General features: G+C 50.3%; 2 protein-coding genes across 2 annotated transcripts; one reads left to right on the forward strand and one right to left on the reverse strand.

Annotated features, from left to right (window-relative positions):
• Positions 1-635: 635 nt before the first annotated feature.
• Positions 636-9,971, reverse strand: USH1G (USH1 protein network component sans). The gene is made up of 2 exons (XM_062591972.1): positions 9,808-9,971; positions 636-2,037 (listed from the first exon to the last, which is right to left on the reverse strand). The coding sequence occupies exons 1-2, from the start codon at positions 9,969-9,971 to the stop codon at positions 792-794; spliced, it is 1,410 nt and encodes a 469-aa protein (XP_062447956.1). The 3' UTR covers positions 636-791.
• A 4,106-nt stretch (positions 9,972-14,077) lies between these two features.
• Positions 14,078-18,865, forward strand: OTOP2 (otopetrin 2). Its single transcript, XM_062591961.1, has 6 exons — positions 14,078-14,483; positions 14,982-15,118; positions 15,748-15,806; positions 16,496-16,629; positions 17,104-17,990; positions 18,695-18,865. Exons 1-6 carry the CDS (start codon positions 14,078-14,080, stop codon positions 18,863-18,865), a joined length of 1,794 nt encoding a protein of 597 aa, XP_062447945.1.
• Positions 18,866-19,328: the final 463 nt, after the last annotated feature.

A 19,328-nucleotide genomic window follows, 5' to 3' on the forward strand; every position in this document is an offset into this window, starting at 1 on the left:
TGTGTTTTCTGGCAACTTAGAACTGGTTTTGTTTCTTGTTCATGAAAAAAAAATTGCTGCTGCTGCTATCTGCAAAGGGAAAGAGAAAAATCTATCAGCACCCTGGGGATCCAAGACTGAGCAGAACTGAAAACCAGTAAAAGCAGCAAGAAATACAGACATTTGGAGGCTGCAAAGCTGAAACAACACAGTGGATTGGAGTGTCGGCAGATGTGATAGCAGGGAGACCCGAACTAACGCCTTTCGCTCACCTCAGTGGCAGGCCTGTGGTCTTTTTGGCCCAAAACAGCCAAACCCTGGAAATGCCAAAAAACACAGCAAGAATAGCTCAAATTCAAATATGCAATCTCCAAAGGTCTGAGTAAGAACTCAAGCATTTGAGGAAGTATTCTGAAAGCCACTGGGCACTGGCCTCAGTCTGCTCTCACTGGGGAATTATGGTTGATTTCCTAACACCTTCAACAGGTGAAGAGTCAAGACAAGCATGGGTGTGGTTGAAAAATCCCAGCTACAAGGACTCAGAAGAATCAGACCACAGAGCAGTTTGCATTCATATAGGTTATGAAGCAAAACTTCATGTCCTCCCCAGCTGCATTAGGGCTGTTGAGTAGTGATCTAACACTATTGCCATCTTTCCAAACTCTCATCGTTTCCACACAAGCAGGAATTTGCCCACATGCAGAAGCACTGCAGTTACCTGCCGTCTTCCAAGTAGGTTGAAAACAGACTCTTACATTATCCACATCTCTACCGGCTAAAGAGTTTAATTGCTCAGTAGCCCTATCTTCTACTCACAGCTCAGTGTCTACAATGACATCTGGCCTCTCCAAAGTCTGCCGTCTCCGCTGGACGGCATCCACAATCTTCTTCCTGGGACCCAATGGGATATTGATGCTTTTCAGGTCATTGTCTGAACATAGCATGAGGGCCTCCAAGTCAATCTTTTCCTTCTTCAAGATGGAGATGAACTCAAACATGTGCAGGGAAGCGAGGAAAGTTTCCAAGGGGCTAGTGTCTGGTTCATCATCATCATCTAAGCCCAGCTCTACCTCATCCCAGGGCAGCTCCTCTGCGTTCCTCTCCTGCAGGCTGTTGGCACTGCCAATGCTGTCGTTGAGACTTGGCGAGCGCTGCAGGCGACTCCGCAGTTTGACACCTACCCCATCAGTGTTGCTTTCTCCCAGTGCGCCAGTGTCCTCTCGGCCGATCCCAAAGAGCCCGCTGCTAACATAGTTGCGCCGGAACACCATAGTGCCCAGCCCAGGGCGGTTGAACAAGGAGTCATGGCCAGAGTCAGTGCTGACTTCCGAGTGGGCTGAGTCCATATGCAAACCTGGATCGCTTATGGCACGCGAGACGGTATCTTCATCTGTGAGGAACATGTCTCTGATATTACGCCGTGTCCACTCCTTGGGGCTGGCGTATGTGCCTTGTTTCACAAACATGACATCATTCCCTAGCTGCAGGCCAGACAGAGACCGCACGCTTTTCCTCCCGTCCTCATATATTTTGAATGTCCCATCTACCTGCTTCTTCTTCTCTAGCTTCTTCTGTATTTTTGTTTTTCCCTTGGCTGTACCGTGGATAGTGGCTTGCGAGTATGGCAGGGAAGTCACCATAGACATGTGTTGGAACTTCTTGCTTAGAGTGCTACTCGAATAGCTAGAGAAGCTCATGGTGTCTGAATTATCTGACATCTCCTTTTTGTACCGTTTCTCCATCCTTTCATGGTGCTTCTTCTGCAGCTTCACACAGTCCTTAATCCTCCGCTCTGCATCCCGGAAGGCCTTGTCCTTCAGTTTGCTCACCAGCTTGGGGTTGAGGCTGCTCTGCTTGGCAGCAATGGAGTCCAGGTAACGCACACACTCCATGTGTCCCTTCATGGCTGCCATGTCTAGCGGGGTGTGGTAGTCGTTGTCCAGGCACCATGTGTTGGCCCCAAAAGAGATGAGGAAGGAAAGGCAGTTCAGGTGACCATTGGCTGCTGCCAGGTGGAGAGGAGTGTTCCCCCAGATGTCACATTTGTCTGGATCCCCCCTATAAGACAAGGAAAAGAACCGGTTAGTTCATAGACCTGCTCGACAGACTCTATCGAGATATTTCCTAGAGAACAAGTTATCGCAATTGTGCAGCGGCAAGTGAATAGTACCTGCACTATGAATCATTTCCTCCTCGAAATACAAAACCACATGTCTCCAGCCCTCACAACTTCACTTTTAAGGCTTCTGGAGGGGTGTACCAATGACATGGAATCACATGCCTGACATGCAAGCCTGTGGCAATTCCTGTAAATGAATGTAACTCCCAAGGGATACGTTCCTGCATCCAACCCATCTTTGGAGAGAGACAGGTCAGATTCTGAATAGCCCAAAATTGAGATGTGGGGCAGATGACAGCTCAGGTTATTAGCTTATTATAAAATTTCACATCTCAAACATCCCATTAAATGCTATGCAGATTCCAACTTCAAATATTGGCTTCATTCATATTACATGGAAAAATATCCCAAAATACCCCTGTATACACCAGGTCCTCATGATGATAACCCCACCAAAAAATGGCCATCCTAAGCATTAGTTCTGAAAACCGCCAGCTGCTGCACTTTTCTGTCTCCATGTGAACTAAATCCTCCACCCTTCTTTCATGTGTGGGGAAGTTCAGGACACAAGAGGACGTATTTCAATAGACAATAAGAGCAGAATTGCTGACCTAGGCCTAGGGGTTGGGTTTTCGTGAGGGTTCTTCACCGTACCATGCTTGGTTTCGATTGCATGCCTCGAAGTGAGTTTGTATTAGCACATCCTGAGAATCTAGTTTCAGAGAAAGTGGAGATTATGTTTCTGCACTCCTCAAGGGCTGGACACTCAGCTAACGCAATTAGCAGCTCTTCTCGCTCTGTGTCAGCCCCTACCCCAGCAAGCTGCTGTGGGCACGACTGCTTGCCCACATCTCCCATCTCCCCTGAGGTGCTGGGCCCATGGAGCAGGATAGACGTGAACCCAGGACTCGGGGCAGCTCTGCACTCCTTACATTCCTCTGTATTTATGATCTGCTGAAACAAGAGATAGTTCACACCCCTGCTGGCACCAGGCTTTTGCTCAAGCATGTGTGCTAATGATACGCAGCCAGCAGCAGTATCTATCAACAAGGCTTATCTATCAACAAGGCTCTCTCCCTTCACACACACGGGCAAGGCAGAGCCTTTTATTAAGGCTGTGCAGCTCCACCACTACTAAGAGTAACTGCCCGCAGTGGAGCATGGCTCTGCTGGAGTTGCAGCTCAGCACTGCTCCTGCTCTTTTGCTTGCCATCCTTTCTGATGAGCTTTAGAGGAGCCAAGCACTGTCCCTCAGCCGCGAGGGACCCAAATACAAACCCTGGCTTCCAAGAAAGCGTCTAAAGGAGGGTTCAGCCAGCTCAGGCACCAGGATGCTCATTCTAAGCTTTCAAAAGAAAGAGAGTAAACACACTGGTAGAATCAGGGGTCTGGAAGGGGAACACACCCTTGAGACATCCGCCCTGTGCGATTTTATTCCTCACTGCTTTAGGTCTGTGTTGACAAGGGCTGGGATCAGTAGAGCCCAGAAGCCTCTCCCAAATTCCACACATCCTCCGCGCTACAGCCCATCTCACTTGAAAGAGGCAAAAAGGTGCTGCAGTGAGAGAGAGCCAAGATTGCTAGACCTAGGGACTTCTCCCTGCTGCCACCTGCGTTCCTTTACACCTTCATCACCAGTGTTCATACGTGAGACCCAGTGACATCCCCTTCCAGCACGTTAGCCCTCATATGCTCCAAGCTCCCCACACTCCGCTCTCAACACTGGTGTTCAGGGAACGACAGAGCCTAAGCAGAGCTATGCAGCCTCCGTAATAACTGGTTCCCAATGTTCAGGCTTTGCCAAAGTGTCTTAGCTATCTAATATGGAAAGGAAATGATTCTGCAAATGGCAGAAGGAATAAAACCAGCATCTAGAGATTAAAATGGAGATTATTTATATCTAGAACATGAGTTTCCTGTCAGGACTCCTTAACAACCACAGCGAGGTGCATTCAGCTTTTTCCTTACTGGGAGCATCAGCAGTAGCTCTCCAGCAGACATCTATTTCCACAAAATTTGTAGAAACTTAGTATCTCTACAATCTTGAGCCTTCTGGCAAATTCAGCAAGAGCTGGTCAAAAGGTTGAAAAATGTGTAAAGGAACTAAGACTTAAAAAAAAAAGGGAAAAAAAGAAGAAAACAACACAAAGCCCTGCAGGACTTCATATCCTGGGCCTTCAACATCTCTCACTGAAGCCAAGAAGGGCTTCAAAGATGAGGCCTGAAATAGTGCTAGGAAGAAAAGGGGTGGGGAGACTGCAGGAACTGAGGAGCTGTGAAGCAGCTGAAGTACAGGAGGAGAGCTGCCAGTACGGTGGCAACGCCAAGTTGCCAGAAGAGGTAACTCCCTGTCCATCTCCCTACTCTCATAGGGACATGTCCACAGTGGGAAATTCATGGGGAAGATAAATATTTGATGAATTGCAAGAGAGGAGTAAATTATTGATGGAGCTGGATTAAAGAGCCAGTGAAACTAGAACTGCCGGGGCTGGCGGTGGGACTCGGTGCATGAACAGTCATTTGTTTACATGTACTCTGAATGGACACACGTGTGTTGGCTCAGACATGTCTGGGCAGATGAGCCAGGCCACTGTGAGGGACCCAACAACTATATGGACTTATTTTGGCAGTGATTTAGCAATGGATGCACTGGAAATAACCTTGCATCTAAAACCAACCGCTTCTCTTGCAGGATGCTTGATCCATACACTACACCTCAGAGCCCATTTTCACATCCATCTGGTTTGGGTGGCAAAGAGCAAAGTCTTGGGAGATTCATGTGCGAAGCTCTACCTTCCTCATGCTTTTTATTGCCTCAGAGAATAAGTGAGGGGAAAGAGCACCAAAACCAGCTCTCCCTGGATATTTCCACTGTCTAGAAAGATATTAGAGCAAAATTAGATCTCTGGGCCCCTTTGCCCCATAAATGTCCAACAGAGGCACTAAAAATGCATCAGAAGGAAAGAAGAATGGTGACTTGCAAAACAGATGCATTTGATCTGGCACTGATAATAAACATGAGGCCCTCCCTCCAGCAAGTCTCAGACCAAGCAAAACTTCACCTTGAGGGCACTGCACACAAGGAAATGCTGACTGCAGGGTCTACTAAGTGGGGATGTATTTTAATAACAAGTGTGAAGTGCAGCACTTCTCAACTTCAAAGCGTTTTCAAGTGCTGAGTCAACACTTGTAATAATTATTATTAAAAACACTGTTAATTGAGCCCCTTCAGTGGACATGTGCATCTCTTGAGTCATTGTGTTCTCACTGTGACGTGCACGCTCACTCCCTTCCTGCCGTTTTTTTACCCCACTTCTCCCATAGGATCTCAATTAGCCTGGGAATCCATCCACACTTACACACGTCCTTCCCTGGTTACATGTGTGAAGTTCCTCTGATAACAACAGGCTGGCTCATCCCCTGGCAGGCATGCTCATGTGTGTGCGGGAAGGATCAGGCCCTCAAACTCTGAGCTGGCTGGCTGCGGAGTAGCTCTGGCTCCTGTAAAACACTGAGCATGTTTTTTGGCTATAGGAAGAGGAAAAATCATTTGTGGCCTTGGGAGAAACAACCAGTTGGGGCAATGACTCAAGCAAAACCTAGAAATGAGCAGAAAAGGATGAGTTTGGGACCCAGAGCAGAGTTTCAGGTCTTATATCCCAAGTTTTGTCCAGGATAGAGTTGGTGGTACACCAAGGATTAAGTTCTTCTCCAGCAAGTTCAGATACCCAAAAACCTAGCACCAGATGCTGTAGGTTAGGCTCATCTTAAGGCTTTCCCTCTCTCGTATTTCAGCAAGAAGCTAAGTTGGCAGTTATTGCAAGAACCAGTGTTACTAGTGATTATTAATGCTATTTGTACAGCAGTAGTGCCTAGGGGCATGTCTATTGGCCTGGTATGTCACCACGGCCAGATCTCACGCTGTCTTGAAGAAGTCAGCTCAGGTACTGGAAGCAACTAAGCTGTGATAGAGCTCCACCCAGCTCCTTCACCTCCTTGGCAGGTCATCACCCCAGGGAAGCTCCCCACTGACACAGCCACCCTGCTATTCCAGGCACCCAGGTGACCGTCAGCTGGCAAGGAGGTCCATCACCTTCACGTGTTCTACCTGCTGTTTTATTCCACCCCACTCCGCAACCCTTCCCTCAAGCAGCCTAGCTGACCTCAGGAGCCATATCTCCTCCTTCAACCCACTGCTTCTGTGTGGGGTGCACGATTTGCGCTGCCTCACATCTCTCTGAAATTAAAACTCAAAGTGCTTCTTAAAAGGAGGCATCCATGACCCCCATTCTGTAGTGCAGGAAACTGAGGCACATCTCAGCAAAGGAACACCAGGTGACAAAGCCGACTGCAGCCCTATTTAGCAGGAATATGCATCCCAGCGCCTCTCATGGTCCACCCCAAGGCAAGAAAGTCATGGCTGTTCCCAGCCAAAGCCCTCAGACTTGTGGCTAACGGGACCTGGGCCGAAGTCTGTCACTCCTGCAGTGCTCATAACGAATCGTGCTGAAGAATTACTGCCTCTGAAAAGCTGCAATACCAAATGCCAGTTAGTCTGTCTTTTCCCAGCCATCATGTTAATTGAGTTTGTCTCCCTCACTGGAGCCCAGCCAGGAGGAAGAAAAAGGCTTTTTATGTTGCTAACAAGAAGGACGAGCCGCTGCTGACCCCTCCATCCCGGCCCCTCTCTCTGTCCCCATCCGAAGGTGGCACAAAGGCACAGGCAGAGCACTGGCTGTTACGAAGTCTCTCCTGCTCCAACCTGGACATAGCAATGAGTCTACCTCATGACCTGATCTACACGAGCTTAGATGATGAGCTTCCCTCACACACCCGCCAACAGCACCGTCATCCCCCTCTGCATTTCGGCCCCACACCACAAGTTGCCAAACCCGTGGACACATGAACTAGGCTCCTTCACTCACCACGGCTGGGCAGAGCTTAGCTAATCCTAAATATCCATCAGCCAGGCCTGCAATGAGGCGTGGAAATCAACAGTGATTTTTTTCTCCCCCTTGCCATCCATTCTTGGCGTCCCTCGCACAGCCCTGCTTTCCCAGGGCCTCTCCTGGCCAGCCTCCCTCCCTGCGCCAGGACGTTTCATAACGTCCATGCTTTGCAGGGCATGGAGACCAAGCGAACGCTCTCCCAGCTTGTCCAGGCACCAGATCTTCATGAAGTGCTGGCAAATAGGAACTGGCATTTTAAAAGCCCACCTGCCCCTGAGACTTTCCCATCATTGCTCCTCCAGACACTGTTATGTGCACCCATCACGCACACTCCTGCCTTGAGGAGCAGGCCTGTCCGTGCTAAGGAGGAATATTTTGACAGCCGAGACCAGAGATAACTATATTGACATTTTGGTGCAGCAACGAGCCCCCTGCCTTGCTTCCCGATGGTTAGGTCCTAGGTGTAACACTTCCACAAGCCCTTGAGCAGCACAGAGCAAGCTTAACTTCTGAGCAAGACTTAGGAGCCTTTGCATATGTCATCTGAGGCATTAACAGAAAATTAAAGGGTCTGCCAGGGGGTGGGGGGGGGGTCGGACCCGAGCGACTGCCCCTCTCTGGTGCCAACAGTGCCTACCCCCCGGCTCGGCGGCTCTTCTGTGTTTCGCACCCTTTGGCTGGCCAGCGCTGACCCAAAGCTGGCTCCCCGGAGCAGAGCACCCCACGCTGACCCAACTGGAGGGGCGAGGAAGCTTCACTGATCCCTGCCTGGGCCTGGGTGAGCATCTGACAAACGGAGATGAATGCTCGGATGCAAATTCATCCTGCAGCCCCCGATGAATGCTTCGCTCCGCTATTCATCACTTAAAGGGCACCAAGCTTCTGCCGGGCTATTTTCCCCGTCAGCAGCAAATTATATTAGGTTGTTAATTAAACAGCAGCCAAGATGCACCCGGGCACGTCCGCTAGGACCTTTCTTTTATGATGATTTTATAAAAGGGCCCCTCTGCAGAAAAGCAGCCCTTGGGCTTTCCGGCGAGGCAGCGACTCGGCCGAGAGGCCTGTGCGGGGCGGCAGCAGTGCCGCGGCGGCCGCGTGCGCGGAGGGGCCGGCGGGCACTGGGTACGCTGCAGGAGGAGCACGGCAGCGGCACACGACTGCCCAAAGCTGCGAGCACGAGGGCTAGTGAGGAGTGCGCCCAGGAGGACGTGCCCGGGGCATACAGCCAGTCCGAAAGGCCCGTGCTTCGGATGAAAGCCGTGTTTTGCCCTCTCTCTGCTGAACTTCGAATAACATACCTTCCTGAGCACGCTCCTGTTGCACCAGCCACCCGAGGACTTCCCAAAGCGGAGCTACACGCACCCTTTCTGACCCAGCATCTGAAAGCACCTTACAACTGGTGGGCAGCAATGTGCGACAGAGCTTTGCCTACAAATACAGCTGGCCAAGGCCAGGCGGGCCGGATGGAGGCTTTACACCAGCAGACCGGAGAGTAACCGTCTCCCATAAGGAAACGCCGCGAGTGTGGGAACGGGCACAGCGGACACACAGCCGATGGGGCATGAGAGCTGCCAGCTCAGCCCTGGTCGGCTGCAGGCAGGGAAATCCCGGCTCAGGAGCCGATGGCCCAGCTGAGCCCCGACCCAAAGTGGAACAGCAAAGCCTTTCCAGGGAGGTGGGATGTGACTTCAGGCTCCAAACCCCAGCACTATTCCTTGATACTAGAAAAAAAAAAAAAAAAAAAAAAAAAAAAAAAGGATAAAAATCAGTGCCATCACTAATTTCTTAGCACAAGGCTGAAGCTGAAGATGCTCTTTAGGTGGAGCGTTCAGAGGAGCTACCTGGAGCAGGAAGGAAGCGCCAACATGTGCTCCCTGGGGAGGTTAGTAAGAACAGTCAAGCCCAGCGCTGCTCGGGAAGGAATCAGGAACAGCAGATCTCACCTTAGCACAGACCTTCCCACCAGTTTCCTCGCCACCATCAAAATTTAAAGCCCTCTCAATCCCTCTCCCTTCTCCCTACCAAATCCATGCTTATGGCCCCAGAGACCTTCAGATTTGACATTTCTTTCAGCACAGATGAGGGACCAAGAGAGACAAGTCAGCATCAAGTAATCCCCGATGGGAGACTGGGCTTAACCAAATCCGCTCGCAGAAGGCACAGACTCCTGAATTTCCTGGGCTTCAGGTGCACAACAGGTTGCCTTTGAGACACATATTCAGATCTTATTTTAGGTAAAATAGGCAAGCATCATCGGCTGCCAGCTGGCACTGCCCCCATCTGTGAGCATTTCTTGCAATAGAAGCAGCACTTATTCTCTCTGTCCCCTTATTTAAAAGGGCAATTTTAGTGTCGGGCAGCGACCTGGCGTGTTAGCCTTCCAGATCTGCCCGTGTACAGGACATGACTCAGGACTGTAAAGCACTTGCAGAGGGTGCAGTGGGGACCCAGCCTTACCTGTGAGCTGCAGGCAGGGTTTGGGGCAAGCCCGTGGGATGGTTATAGGATGGGAGGAGCTGGGATAACCCTGAGTGATCAACAGCTGCGTCAGGAGCTTTGGATCGGACTTGAAGCACAAGGAGAGAAAATCACAGAGGGGAGGGCAGGAGAGGGGCTGTTAGGGATGGAAGCTGTCAGCCCCTGGGGCACCCGCACCCACACTGCCCTGTGAGTGGAGAAGGGGAGAAACAGGGGCCCACAGGGGCCCAGCTACCCTGTCCCCCGGGGAACAGCAGGCACCGTGCCGACACCAATGCTCACCCTCGGCTGACAATCAGGCGCAGGGCATCCAGATTGCCGTGGTAAGCGGCCCATAGGGTCGGGGTCATGCCATCCTCGTCCGGTGAGTTCAGGTCCTTCTTAGTGGCTTCCTTCAGGAGGTCCAGGTAGCCATCCCGGGCTGCTCGGTGGTACTGGTCATTCATGGTGCAAAGCTGTCCCTGGGCGAGCACATGGGGGAGCGGGCGCCCAGCGGGGCTCAGAGGATGGGCATGGGCGCAGGGAACGGGGAGCTGCCGGGAGGGCTGAGCTCGCCTTGCCGCTGCGCCCGTTGTACGAGGACACCTGAGAAGTGCTGCCCGGGAGGCAGGAACTCCTCCAAGCCCAGCCAGCAAAGCTCTCTGATGCTCCCCCTGGGTCCTAAGTGTCCTCCAGCCCTGCCTGGTCCTCACAATGAACCTGTTCACGTACCAGCTCCGCAGCACATTAAAAACTCCAATTAAGCAGCCTCACTGTGTCAGGCCAGCAACATCTCAGCCAAGCGCTACGGACACAGATTCAGGCAGCAACAGCTCGTCAGGGCTGAAAGATCCCCTAAACGGAGCACACTGCCAGCAAGTCTCCCAGGCCAAATCCCTCCCCAACCCCCCCCCCCCCCAGGCACCCACCGCTGTAGCTACCCCATCACGAGTGGTGATCTGCAGCTCTGCCATGAGGCCCCGCTACAACTGCAGGAGAAAACGTGGGCTGATGGAGCCCTTGCAGTCCCATTAAAGCAGAGCAACAGCAAGAACATGGAGAGATGCTCCTCCTTTGGCAGACAACCGAGAGGAGTTTGGTGGCTGTGCCTAATTTCAGAGCAGCTCAGAGGGGGGTTTTCCTGGTAAAAAACTGCAATGTGTAGATACCCCCAGGTCACTAAACCTCAGCAACCCCCCCCCACCACCACCATCACCTTGTCCCTGTGCTATCCTGCTGCTCTCCAGAGAACCACAACAAATTGTGCAACAGGAACCTGTGACAACCCAGGATAACTCATACAGGCTGGGAAAACTCCTTCCTCATCCCTTCTCTCCCTGCAGATGCCTGTCCACATTTTAGGATCTCTACCACAAGAGTGCCTAGTGTCCAGTTTCTTTTACACTGGCAAAAAATTTCTGGCAGTGAGGTCTGGCGCCAGTCCCGCAGGGACTGCCAGGAGGGCTGGATGCTCCCAGGGCCAGGCCTTATGAGATTCCCAGGCCTGGGGCATCCCCTGCCGTGAGGAGAGGCCGAGCCAAGCCCAGCCACTGACCAAAGCGCACGACTGTCGCCACACATTGCACTGAACAGCGAACCGCGAGCCCGGGGACACCCCGTCACGGAGGAGGAATTTCCTGTTCGTCACTGCGCGGTGCCTCAGCCGGGCCCTGCGGGAACTGTGCGTTTTACCTCTGGTGCACCTGGCTCTGGGGAAGAGATCTCCAGGGCTGTACTCTGCGTTCCTCACCAAGGCCCTGCCACAGTATACAGCCCGCGGCGTGCTTTGGGTTTGCAGAGGGGAAGGCTAGACCGAGCAGACGGAGGGAGCAAGGAGAGAGTGGGGAAAGACAGCAGCAGAGAGAAGCTAAAAGGTGGTGGGACAGAAAGGAAGGAGAGGCAAGCAAAAACAGAGAGAGGGAAGAAAAAGAGAGAAAGAGAAACACAGCTTATGTTTCAAGCAAGCAAATGCCTCAAGACAGCAGAGGGGCAGCTCAAAAGCAGTCCCAGGTGCATCCATGCCAGTTACCATGGTTAGCCCCTGGGTGACTGACACGGAGCGAGTCACCATCCCAGCAGCCTGGGGGCACCTGTAAGCACAGCAGGAGGAGAGCCCGTGCCCCACACGGGGATGCTCCCAGCAACAGGCTGCTCACTGGCTCAGGCTCACTGGCTCAGGCTCCCTGGGCGAGTCCTGATGGGACGTACCAGACGGAGGTACTTGCTGCTGGGATCCTTCCAGATGAAAAGCAGTGCAGTAATGCCTACGCTACTTCATTACGGAGGTTATTTAATGATTCTTGTATTATTACTAATTAAGCTTGTTACTGTTACCATGCTCACGTAGTGGCTCTCGGGGGCAATTGGGAGCGTTGCCTAAGGCAGTAAATGTTGTTTCCCCTGTTGCTGGCTGTTAAGGACAAAGAAAGATAAATCAGTGCTTTTTAGCCCAGCGATCTCTGAACTTTTGGCTTCCTCAGACTATTCCAAAAAGGAGTTTGCAAAAGATGACCATTATCAGCTCAAATTCACTGCTCACAAGTCTGGGGTTCCCCTGGAAAAGGCTGAGACAGCTACAGACAGAGAAAAGAGAAACCACTCGTCCGAAAGGATAACCCATAAGGATTAGCAGAGTGCAGGCAGAGCGACCCCAGCAGTGCTCGTGGCAGCCGGCTGGTGGCAGTACAGGAAAGATGTACGAAGGTCTCCCTGGACCATGCGGTAGATCCAGGTGTTCCCTGCCCAGTCCCACGCTGGCTGGTTTGATGCTGGGTCAGCAGGGTCTCTGCTGGGCAGCACGGGCAGGTCCTGCAGTGCTGCAAGAAGGAGCACTGGGGTTAACAGGTAGCAGCGAGAAGGAGAAAACACACGAACAGCCCTGCTTGTGTGACTTGCCACAGAGGAGGCAAACTGCAGGGAAATCTCCAAAAAAGGCATGCTCATAAAAGAAGAAAATAGATCCTCATCCACTCTGAACCATCCTGTGTCTCCTCATGCCCCTCACTGAAATATAACAGTAGGATAAAAGAGATTTTGAGCAGAAGTTTTCCCCCAGCTTCCAATCTGGCAAACATTTGAATCCCACATGCTTTGTGTTTTGTAACATTGCTTGCTTCCCCTTAAACACAGGCCAACCTGCTCCAGGGGACTTGCCTGAGCATGGACTGGAACAGATTATCTCCAGAGGTCCCTGCCAGCTTTAACCACTCTGAGATTCTGTCACGGCCAGGGAAACATCATCCCACCCCAAAAAGTCAGAAGTAGTGTGTCAGCAAAGGGGAAACATGGATTGCAGGCCCCAAATCCTGCTTTGTTCTCTGCCTCCCTTGTATAAGACTGACCCACTCTTGGCACAGAATAAGGACAAAAGCAAATTTCTTCCTTTTCCTCATAAATGTTCATATGTGGGGAAGGCTCAGAGCATACTGACGAAATAATACAGGGTGAGGCTTAATATTTACCATACTCAGCTAACCAGAAAGCCAAGCCCCAAAACATCCAGAACATTAGCCAAAAAAAGTGTTAATCGCTTAAACCATCTTCTCTCAAGGGAAGAGACTTTGTCCCTGCAGGATGATGGATTTGTCGGGGTGCGTTTACTCTGTCTATAAAGACTGCAATAGAGTGGTCCAGGCTGTGCTTCGCTCACCTTAGACATGCTTAGATGTAAGCTCACCTCATGCCCATCCTGGGTAAATAACCCTGATTTCCTCATTTCTCTCCTGCTTCCCTATAATCAGCTATCGCACAAAATGGATCATGTGAGTTTCTCCGAGAAGCCCGTGAAGCACCAATGTCAGCTCCAGAGATGGTATAAATCACAGAGACATCCCAACAGGTATAAATTCTTTGGCTGAGCAAGCTGCAGCAAAGGGAAACTTCTCAGACAGCCTGGCAAGAGCAGAGATTTGGATTCCAGGCAGCAAAACAGGTGAGTGGAATGACTTAGTTCAAACAGTTACTTTGTTTTTTTTCAGGTTTTTCATAGTGCATCAGTGAAGTATCAAGTTTGTCACAGACAACGGGCTTTAGAGGGAGCAGAGATAGCTCATGACCTTGCAGGAGCTGGTATAAAACATGGTGTGCTTTTCCAAAGACTCCCAGGGCTTTCTTACTTTTCAGCAGCCTGTTCCTTAGAAAGGAAGCATGATGTTTTCTCTGAATGCTTTGTGTTTGGCATTTGCAAATCAAAACACATTGGCCATTTGCCCCAGGATATTTGATCGTGTGCTCTTCTGGTGCTTTTCCAGTATCTTACATCAATAAACACGTAAACGCTGTGTGACAGAACAGGCATGTATTGTTAAACTGACCCGGGATCTCCCCCAGGTGAGAGCATCATAAGCAAGAAAAACAGCCCTCGCGGAAATGGAGAGAGAAAGGTTGAAATGAGCTCATACATCTTACTGCACTTGCTATCTCAGCCTTCTCTGCTCCTCTGACAGGTCCTCTCTTCCTCATCTCGTGTCCTGCTTTGGCCCTGCCCTGGGCTATTCGAAACAAAGTGATCCCTCTCATTCATGGGGTTTTCTTCCCAACAGTGCTAAACCTCAGCTACGGCATTAGCTGAACCATGACAGAAGAGCTCACGCGGAAGGACAGTGAGGTCAGACACCCAAACTCCAGCATGGGCTGCGGACACAAGGATGACAAAGGCCGCCTGGCTTTGAGACAGACAGCCTCTTTTAGCCACCAGTCTCATCAACCCTCTTCCCCTCCTGCCTCCAAGGAAGTGTGGAAAAAGGGTGGCCGCATGTTCTCCATCCTTCTGGCTGTGCATCTAGCCCTACTGGCCTGCACGCTGGTGAGCAGTGGTGCTTTTGAGAAGATTGCGGTGCACGACTACGATGTGTTCTTCCTGCTGACAGTCATGATGCTGATCGTCATTGCATGGATAATCTTCTATCTCATCAGCACCTCCCGGTGCCCAAATGCCATCCTCTGCAAAGACTCCCACGCAGGGCCTGTCTGGCTGAGAGGTAGGAGCCATCGGTGGGGACAGGGGCTGGAGGTGAGATGCAGGAGGAACAGTTCACATGCACACTAGTTACTATAAAATGGAAAAGTCTATCTAGGGCCCATATAATGTCCTTCCTTCTCTAAGCATCATGCACTACCTCAGAAGGTTTGTTCCTACTCCCTCCACTGGCATTACTGCAAGATCCCTTCTTATCCACAAGGGCTCTTGGTGCTTTACAGCACCAGGTTCCTTCCCCACCTTGCCATTTTCTCTTGCAAAAACCATTAGCCTTGTTCAGAACAGACTGGTTATCTAGACGACTTTCAAAATTCCCTTCCAGCCTGAACTACAGTATGATTCTATTGGCACCAAGAAAATTTGGGTGTTGGGAGAGGAAAACCTGGAGCAGAAACGGAGCCTCTTTATGGCAATAGTTCCTCTTTTTCCTTTCATCTGTCTGCACCAGCCCACATGTGCATACCTCTGTCTAACTGCAGATATTTTGGTTCTTCAACAGGAGGCCTAATCCTATTTGCCATTTTCAGCCTTGTCATGGATGTGTTCAAAATAGGGTATTACTCCAGCTTCTACAGCTGCCTGTCTGCTATCAAAATCATCTACCCCATTGTGCAAGCAATATTCGTGATTGTCCAGGTGAGATGGCTGTGCCCTATCTTGGGGTAGAGAGACAGGGGAAGAAGCTCTAGTCTCACAGACTGCTCAACTCACCCTGCAGAGACAGCTCATGCAGGTGGGCAAACATCTCCTTCTCCAGCTGATCACAGCTTCCAGCTGTGGAAACCTGCTTTAAGACATTGGTTCAAACTTATTCCCATCCTATGACATTTTGATTAATACCAGAATGGCCTGCACCAAACTCTGATCCAGCTAGCCAGGCTTCCTTTCCCTTTAGAAGAGGAAACAGGGAAGAGGAGAGACAGGGCAGCGCAGGGGACCTTCTGTATAGGCAGTCCATACACAGTGGGCCACCAGCTCTGAGACAGCTCTGCATAGGGCAGATAGAGACAGGTTACATAGGAACAAGGGCTGGGCATGGGTGGAGCAATGGCAGCAGAACTGGGCAGAAGGAGCATAGGAAGAACAGAACACATCCGGCAGTCCAAACAGCCAGGGTTAGGGGCTAACAGGCTGGGCCCAGCTGGACCTTAGTGAAAGAGGCTCCAGCTTGCTCTCTGCTGAGCGGGGAGATCCCTACCTCAGGGCAGCAAGCTTTGCTCTCTTGCTTTGTTTGAAATAACAATTTCTTTTCTTATCCCTGACAGACATACTTCCTGTGGGTCTCTGCTAAAGATTGCGTCCACGTACACCTGAACGTTACCAGGTGAGTACGGGTGCTCTGAACACCCGTGGCCTGGAAGGACTGGGCCACTGCAAACCTGCTGCATCCTTTCACGTAGCCGAGATACAAAAGGGGGGTAATGCCATCTCCCTTAATGCTGGCCAAAACTAAAGACTGCTGAGTCTCTCTTCAGCTAGTCTTAGATCTTAGCTCAAGCACCTGAGGATCTAGCAAGGCTGGGATCCAACTCAAAAACACAAGTGTTATTCAGGTAGATTTGTATTAAACAAAATGATTCATAACTGACCTCCTTTTGTGAGAAAGGCAGTGATGCAGCAGGGAAGCATCAGGCTAAATGAACAAGAAATAAGATCTCAGCCACATTTGTAAGGCTGGATCCATTGGAGACCAGCTGGGATCTATTAATTGGTTCCGTCTTGAGAGGCTCTTTGAAAACCAGCAACCAGGTTCAGGCCTGATTCTCATTATGTAATGTAACGTAATGTAATCCTCTCATGGTGGTCAAAGAGCAGGAAGAGAGTGAGAAGGGCCAGAGAGAGCAACAAGGCTAGAGTCAGGACCTCCAGCCTCAACTACCACACAGTAGTACCTCACATCACTTCAGACAGTTCCCACAGTCTCTCTGAACACGTGCACATCTATAACACAGATGGAAGCAACACAGCCCAGAGCCATTGCCTTGATCGTATGACCATCTCGTTCTTCTGCAGGTGCGGCTTGATGCTGACACTGACTACGAACTTAGCAGTGTGGATGTCAGCAGTGACAGATGAGTCTGTTCACAAAGCACATTCAAAGCTGAAGAAAAATGTGACGGAAGAAATCTTTAAATGGCTTATGAAAGGTAACCTGCCCAACTGCAAAGCCATCTGATCCTAAGATGGAGCTGATGGGGTACAAATTTTTCTGCAGGCCAGGTTTTATCCCTTTTCAGAGGGCTTATCTAGAGTACAAGGGCCCTTTAACACAGCTGGTGTATTAAAAGCCAGATTTTAGCGTTCACTTCCTAACCTGCATCACAGAGGAGTCAGGAAGGGAGAGAGGCCTGTAAATATGGTACAAGAATGAAGAAAGGAAGAGGGGGGAAGAGATAGAGTGCTTCACCTGACATGTCTAACAGAGACAAGCCTTCTTTAGAAGGAACGTGAGCACCAAAAAGCTGAGGTTGAAATGTCCTCATTCTCAAAATGCTCCTGTATCCTTCCTACTCAGTCTTGTTTTTCATTGATCCTAATTATCTAGTTCTTCAGGGCTACTAATAAATGTTGACTCCTTGCTTTAATACCACTGCATTTATGTGTTTTTTCCCCCGTTCCAGTGGGAATGAGAAGTGGCTCAGTTGAAGAATGCAATTGCAACAGCCAAATCTGCCAGATCTTTAAGAATGGCTATTTTTGGCTGTACCCCTTTAACATTGAGTACAGTCTCTTTGCCTCTGCCATGGTTTATGTCATGTGGAAGAATGTTGGACGTTTTATTGACCACCACTCCCACCACATTCACCGCCTGAAGTTTGGGCTCTTTCGAAGGACCTTCTTTGTAGGCATCGTATTGGGCCTCATCATCTTGGTGAGTGGTTTGGGAGTCCTTATTGTCTACGAGGTGCGGGTAAATTCCAGCAATGAACCCAGCAAGAACGAAGCACTCACCATGTACTACATCTTCAACATTGTTTGTCTGGGCCTCATGTCTCTTCTCTGCATTGGTGGTTCTGTCGTCTACCGCTTTGATAAGAGAGACATGGATCGCCACAAGAACCCAACCAGGACCCTGGATGTGGCCCTGCTGATGGGTGCTGCCTTGGGGCAGTATGCTATTTCTTACTACTCCATTGTGGCCATTGTGGCCAGCACACCAAGGGACGCTATCAGTGCGCTCAACCTCACATATGCCCTCCTGATGATTGCCCAGCACACCTTCCAAAACATCTTCATTATTGAAGGCCTTCATCGGCAACCCCCCAAGGAAGACCACAAACATGATCCACACCAAAAGGATCCTTATGGACTCACCTTTGTCAATGTCAACGCAGTGTCCCTCCGTGCACCCGACAGTGGCAGCACCTCGGCACCCAACACTGTCCCCGGCATTGAAGCCATCCATTCTTCCGAGCTTGTGCAGTCCCTTGCAGGCCCCAAGAAGATGAACTGGAGGAGGAAGTTCTTAAGGGAGATCTCCATGTTCCTCCTGCTGAGCAATATCATAGTGAGTAGATGTGGAGAGAAAAGTTTCTCAGGGTGGGGGCAGAAGGAAGCAAATTCAAGGAAGAAATATCTGTGAAGGAAAGGATGTGGCCCATGCAGAAACAGTCCTTTTTCTGGCTCCGCAATACAGGGTGCAGACTTATTTATACTGTACATGCAGATAGGTCTGATTTCCTTATCACTTACAAGCAAGAGCAACTGCCTTGGAGCTACAGATAGTTTAGGCTATGTTCACAGAGGCTGTCAGTTATCACTGGAGTATCAGACAATAAAATTGGTAGGTAAAAAAGAAGAATCAGTTTCAGTATTTTTATTGCATATTAGCAGAGATGTAGAAGAGCTTATTAAAAGAAACAAGGTAAATGAAGTCCTCCTCTTACACTCCCCCAAAAGGCTGTCAAGCTGCAGACAAATACCTGGAGTGAAATCCATGTTCTCTTGAAAAACAGTAGCATGGCTCCTCTCAAGTCCCGCAGCCTAGAAGCCCAAATCAGGGTGCAGGTCTCCCCTGTTCTCAGTTGCTGTGAGGAGAAACCGGTCACTGACAGCTTCAGCCGGAGTTTCCATTTCATGAGCAGCCAGGGGCCCACCAGACAGAATATGCAGTTCCCTGCCCTACCTGTCTCTCAGTAGCTGTGATTACAGGTGCTCACTATACCATGCATCTTTCTCACTGCAATGTTATTTTCACTTATCCTCAAACAGCTCTGGATCATGCCAGCGTTTGGTGCCCGGCCTCAGTTCGACAATGATAAAGAACTGAACTTCTATGGTGATTCCATGTGGCCGGCCATTGTGGACATTTGCCTGCCCTTTGGGATCTTCTACCGAATGCATGCAGTGGCCAGCTTGCTGGAGGTCTACATCATGTCCTGAAGAACTCTACTGCAAAGATTAAATCCTCCCCAGCCAATCCACCTCCTCGCTACCCCAGGGCTGGGAGACTGCCTAGATATCCCCGGGGTCTACAGCACTGCCTGAATCATGTCCCCTGGCAGTGTTGGGGCACTTCTCCGCTATCAGTGAAGATTATCCAAACATAGTCCAGATTTTATTTTTGCTACTTGTGTGTGGATGTGCATGTGTGTGTTTCAAGTTCTTAAAGCTTAAACCCTGATCGAGCCTGTCCACTCCATGCCACTGATTTACTCTCCACTAGGTGCTCAGCACCTTTGAAGGGTCAGTGCCTGCCTGCACTTAGAGACCCAGTGGGTATGATGTGCCAACTCAGGTGTGGAAGGCAAAGAAAGGGAAACCACTCCAACTTCTGCTATGGCCAGTCAGAAAACAGTCCCCTGTAAAGATGTGAAAAATGAACTGGTGAGCACCAAAGGCTTTG

Source organism: Rhea pennata, chromosome 19 (assembly GCF_028389875.1).
Source record: "Rhea pennata isolate bPtePen1 chromosome 19, bPtePen1.pri, whole genome shotgun sequence".
Taxonomy (NCBI): domain Eukaryota; kingdom Metazoa; phylum Chordata; class Aves; order Rheiformes; family Rheidae; genus Rhea; species Rhea pennata.

Coding starts and splice junctions, on each gene's coding strand:
- USH1G (XM_062591972.1), bottom strand. CDS start 9,971: ATGAATGACCAGTACCACCGAGCAGCCCGGGATGGCTACCTGGACCTC. Junction 2,038..9,807: donor CGCCTGATTGTCAGCCGAGG/GTGAGCATTGGT, acceptor CTTGTCTTATAG/GGGGGATCCAGACAAATGTG.
- OTOP2 (XM_062591961.1), top strand. CDS start 14,078: ATGACAGAAGAGCTCACGCGGAAGGACAGTGAGGTCAGACACCCAAAC. Junction 15,119..15,747: donor CAATATTCGTGATTGTCCAG/GTGAGATGGCTG, acceptor TATCCCTGACAG/ACATACTTCCTGTGGGTCTC. Junction 16,630..17,103: donor CTTTAAATGGCTTATGAAAG/GTAACCTGCCCA, acceptor CCCCCGTTCCAG/TGGGAATGAGAAGTGGCTCA.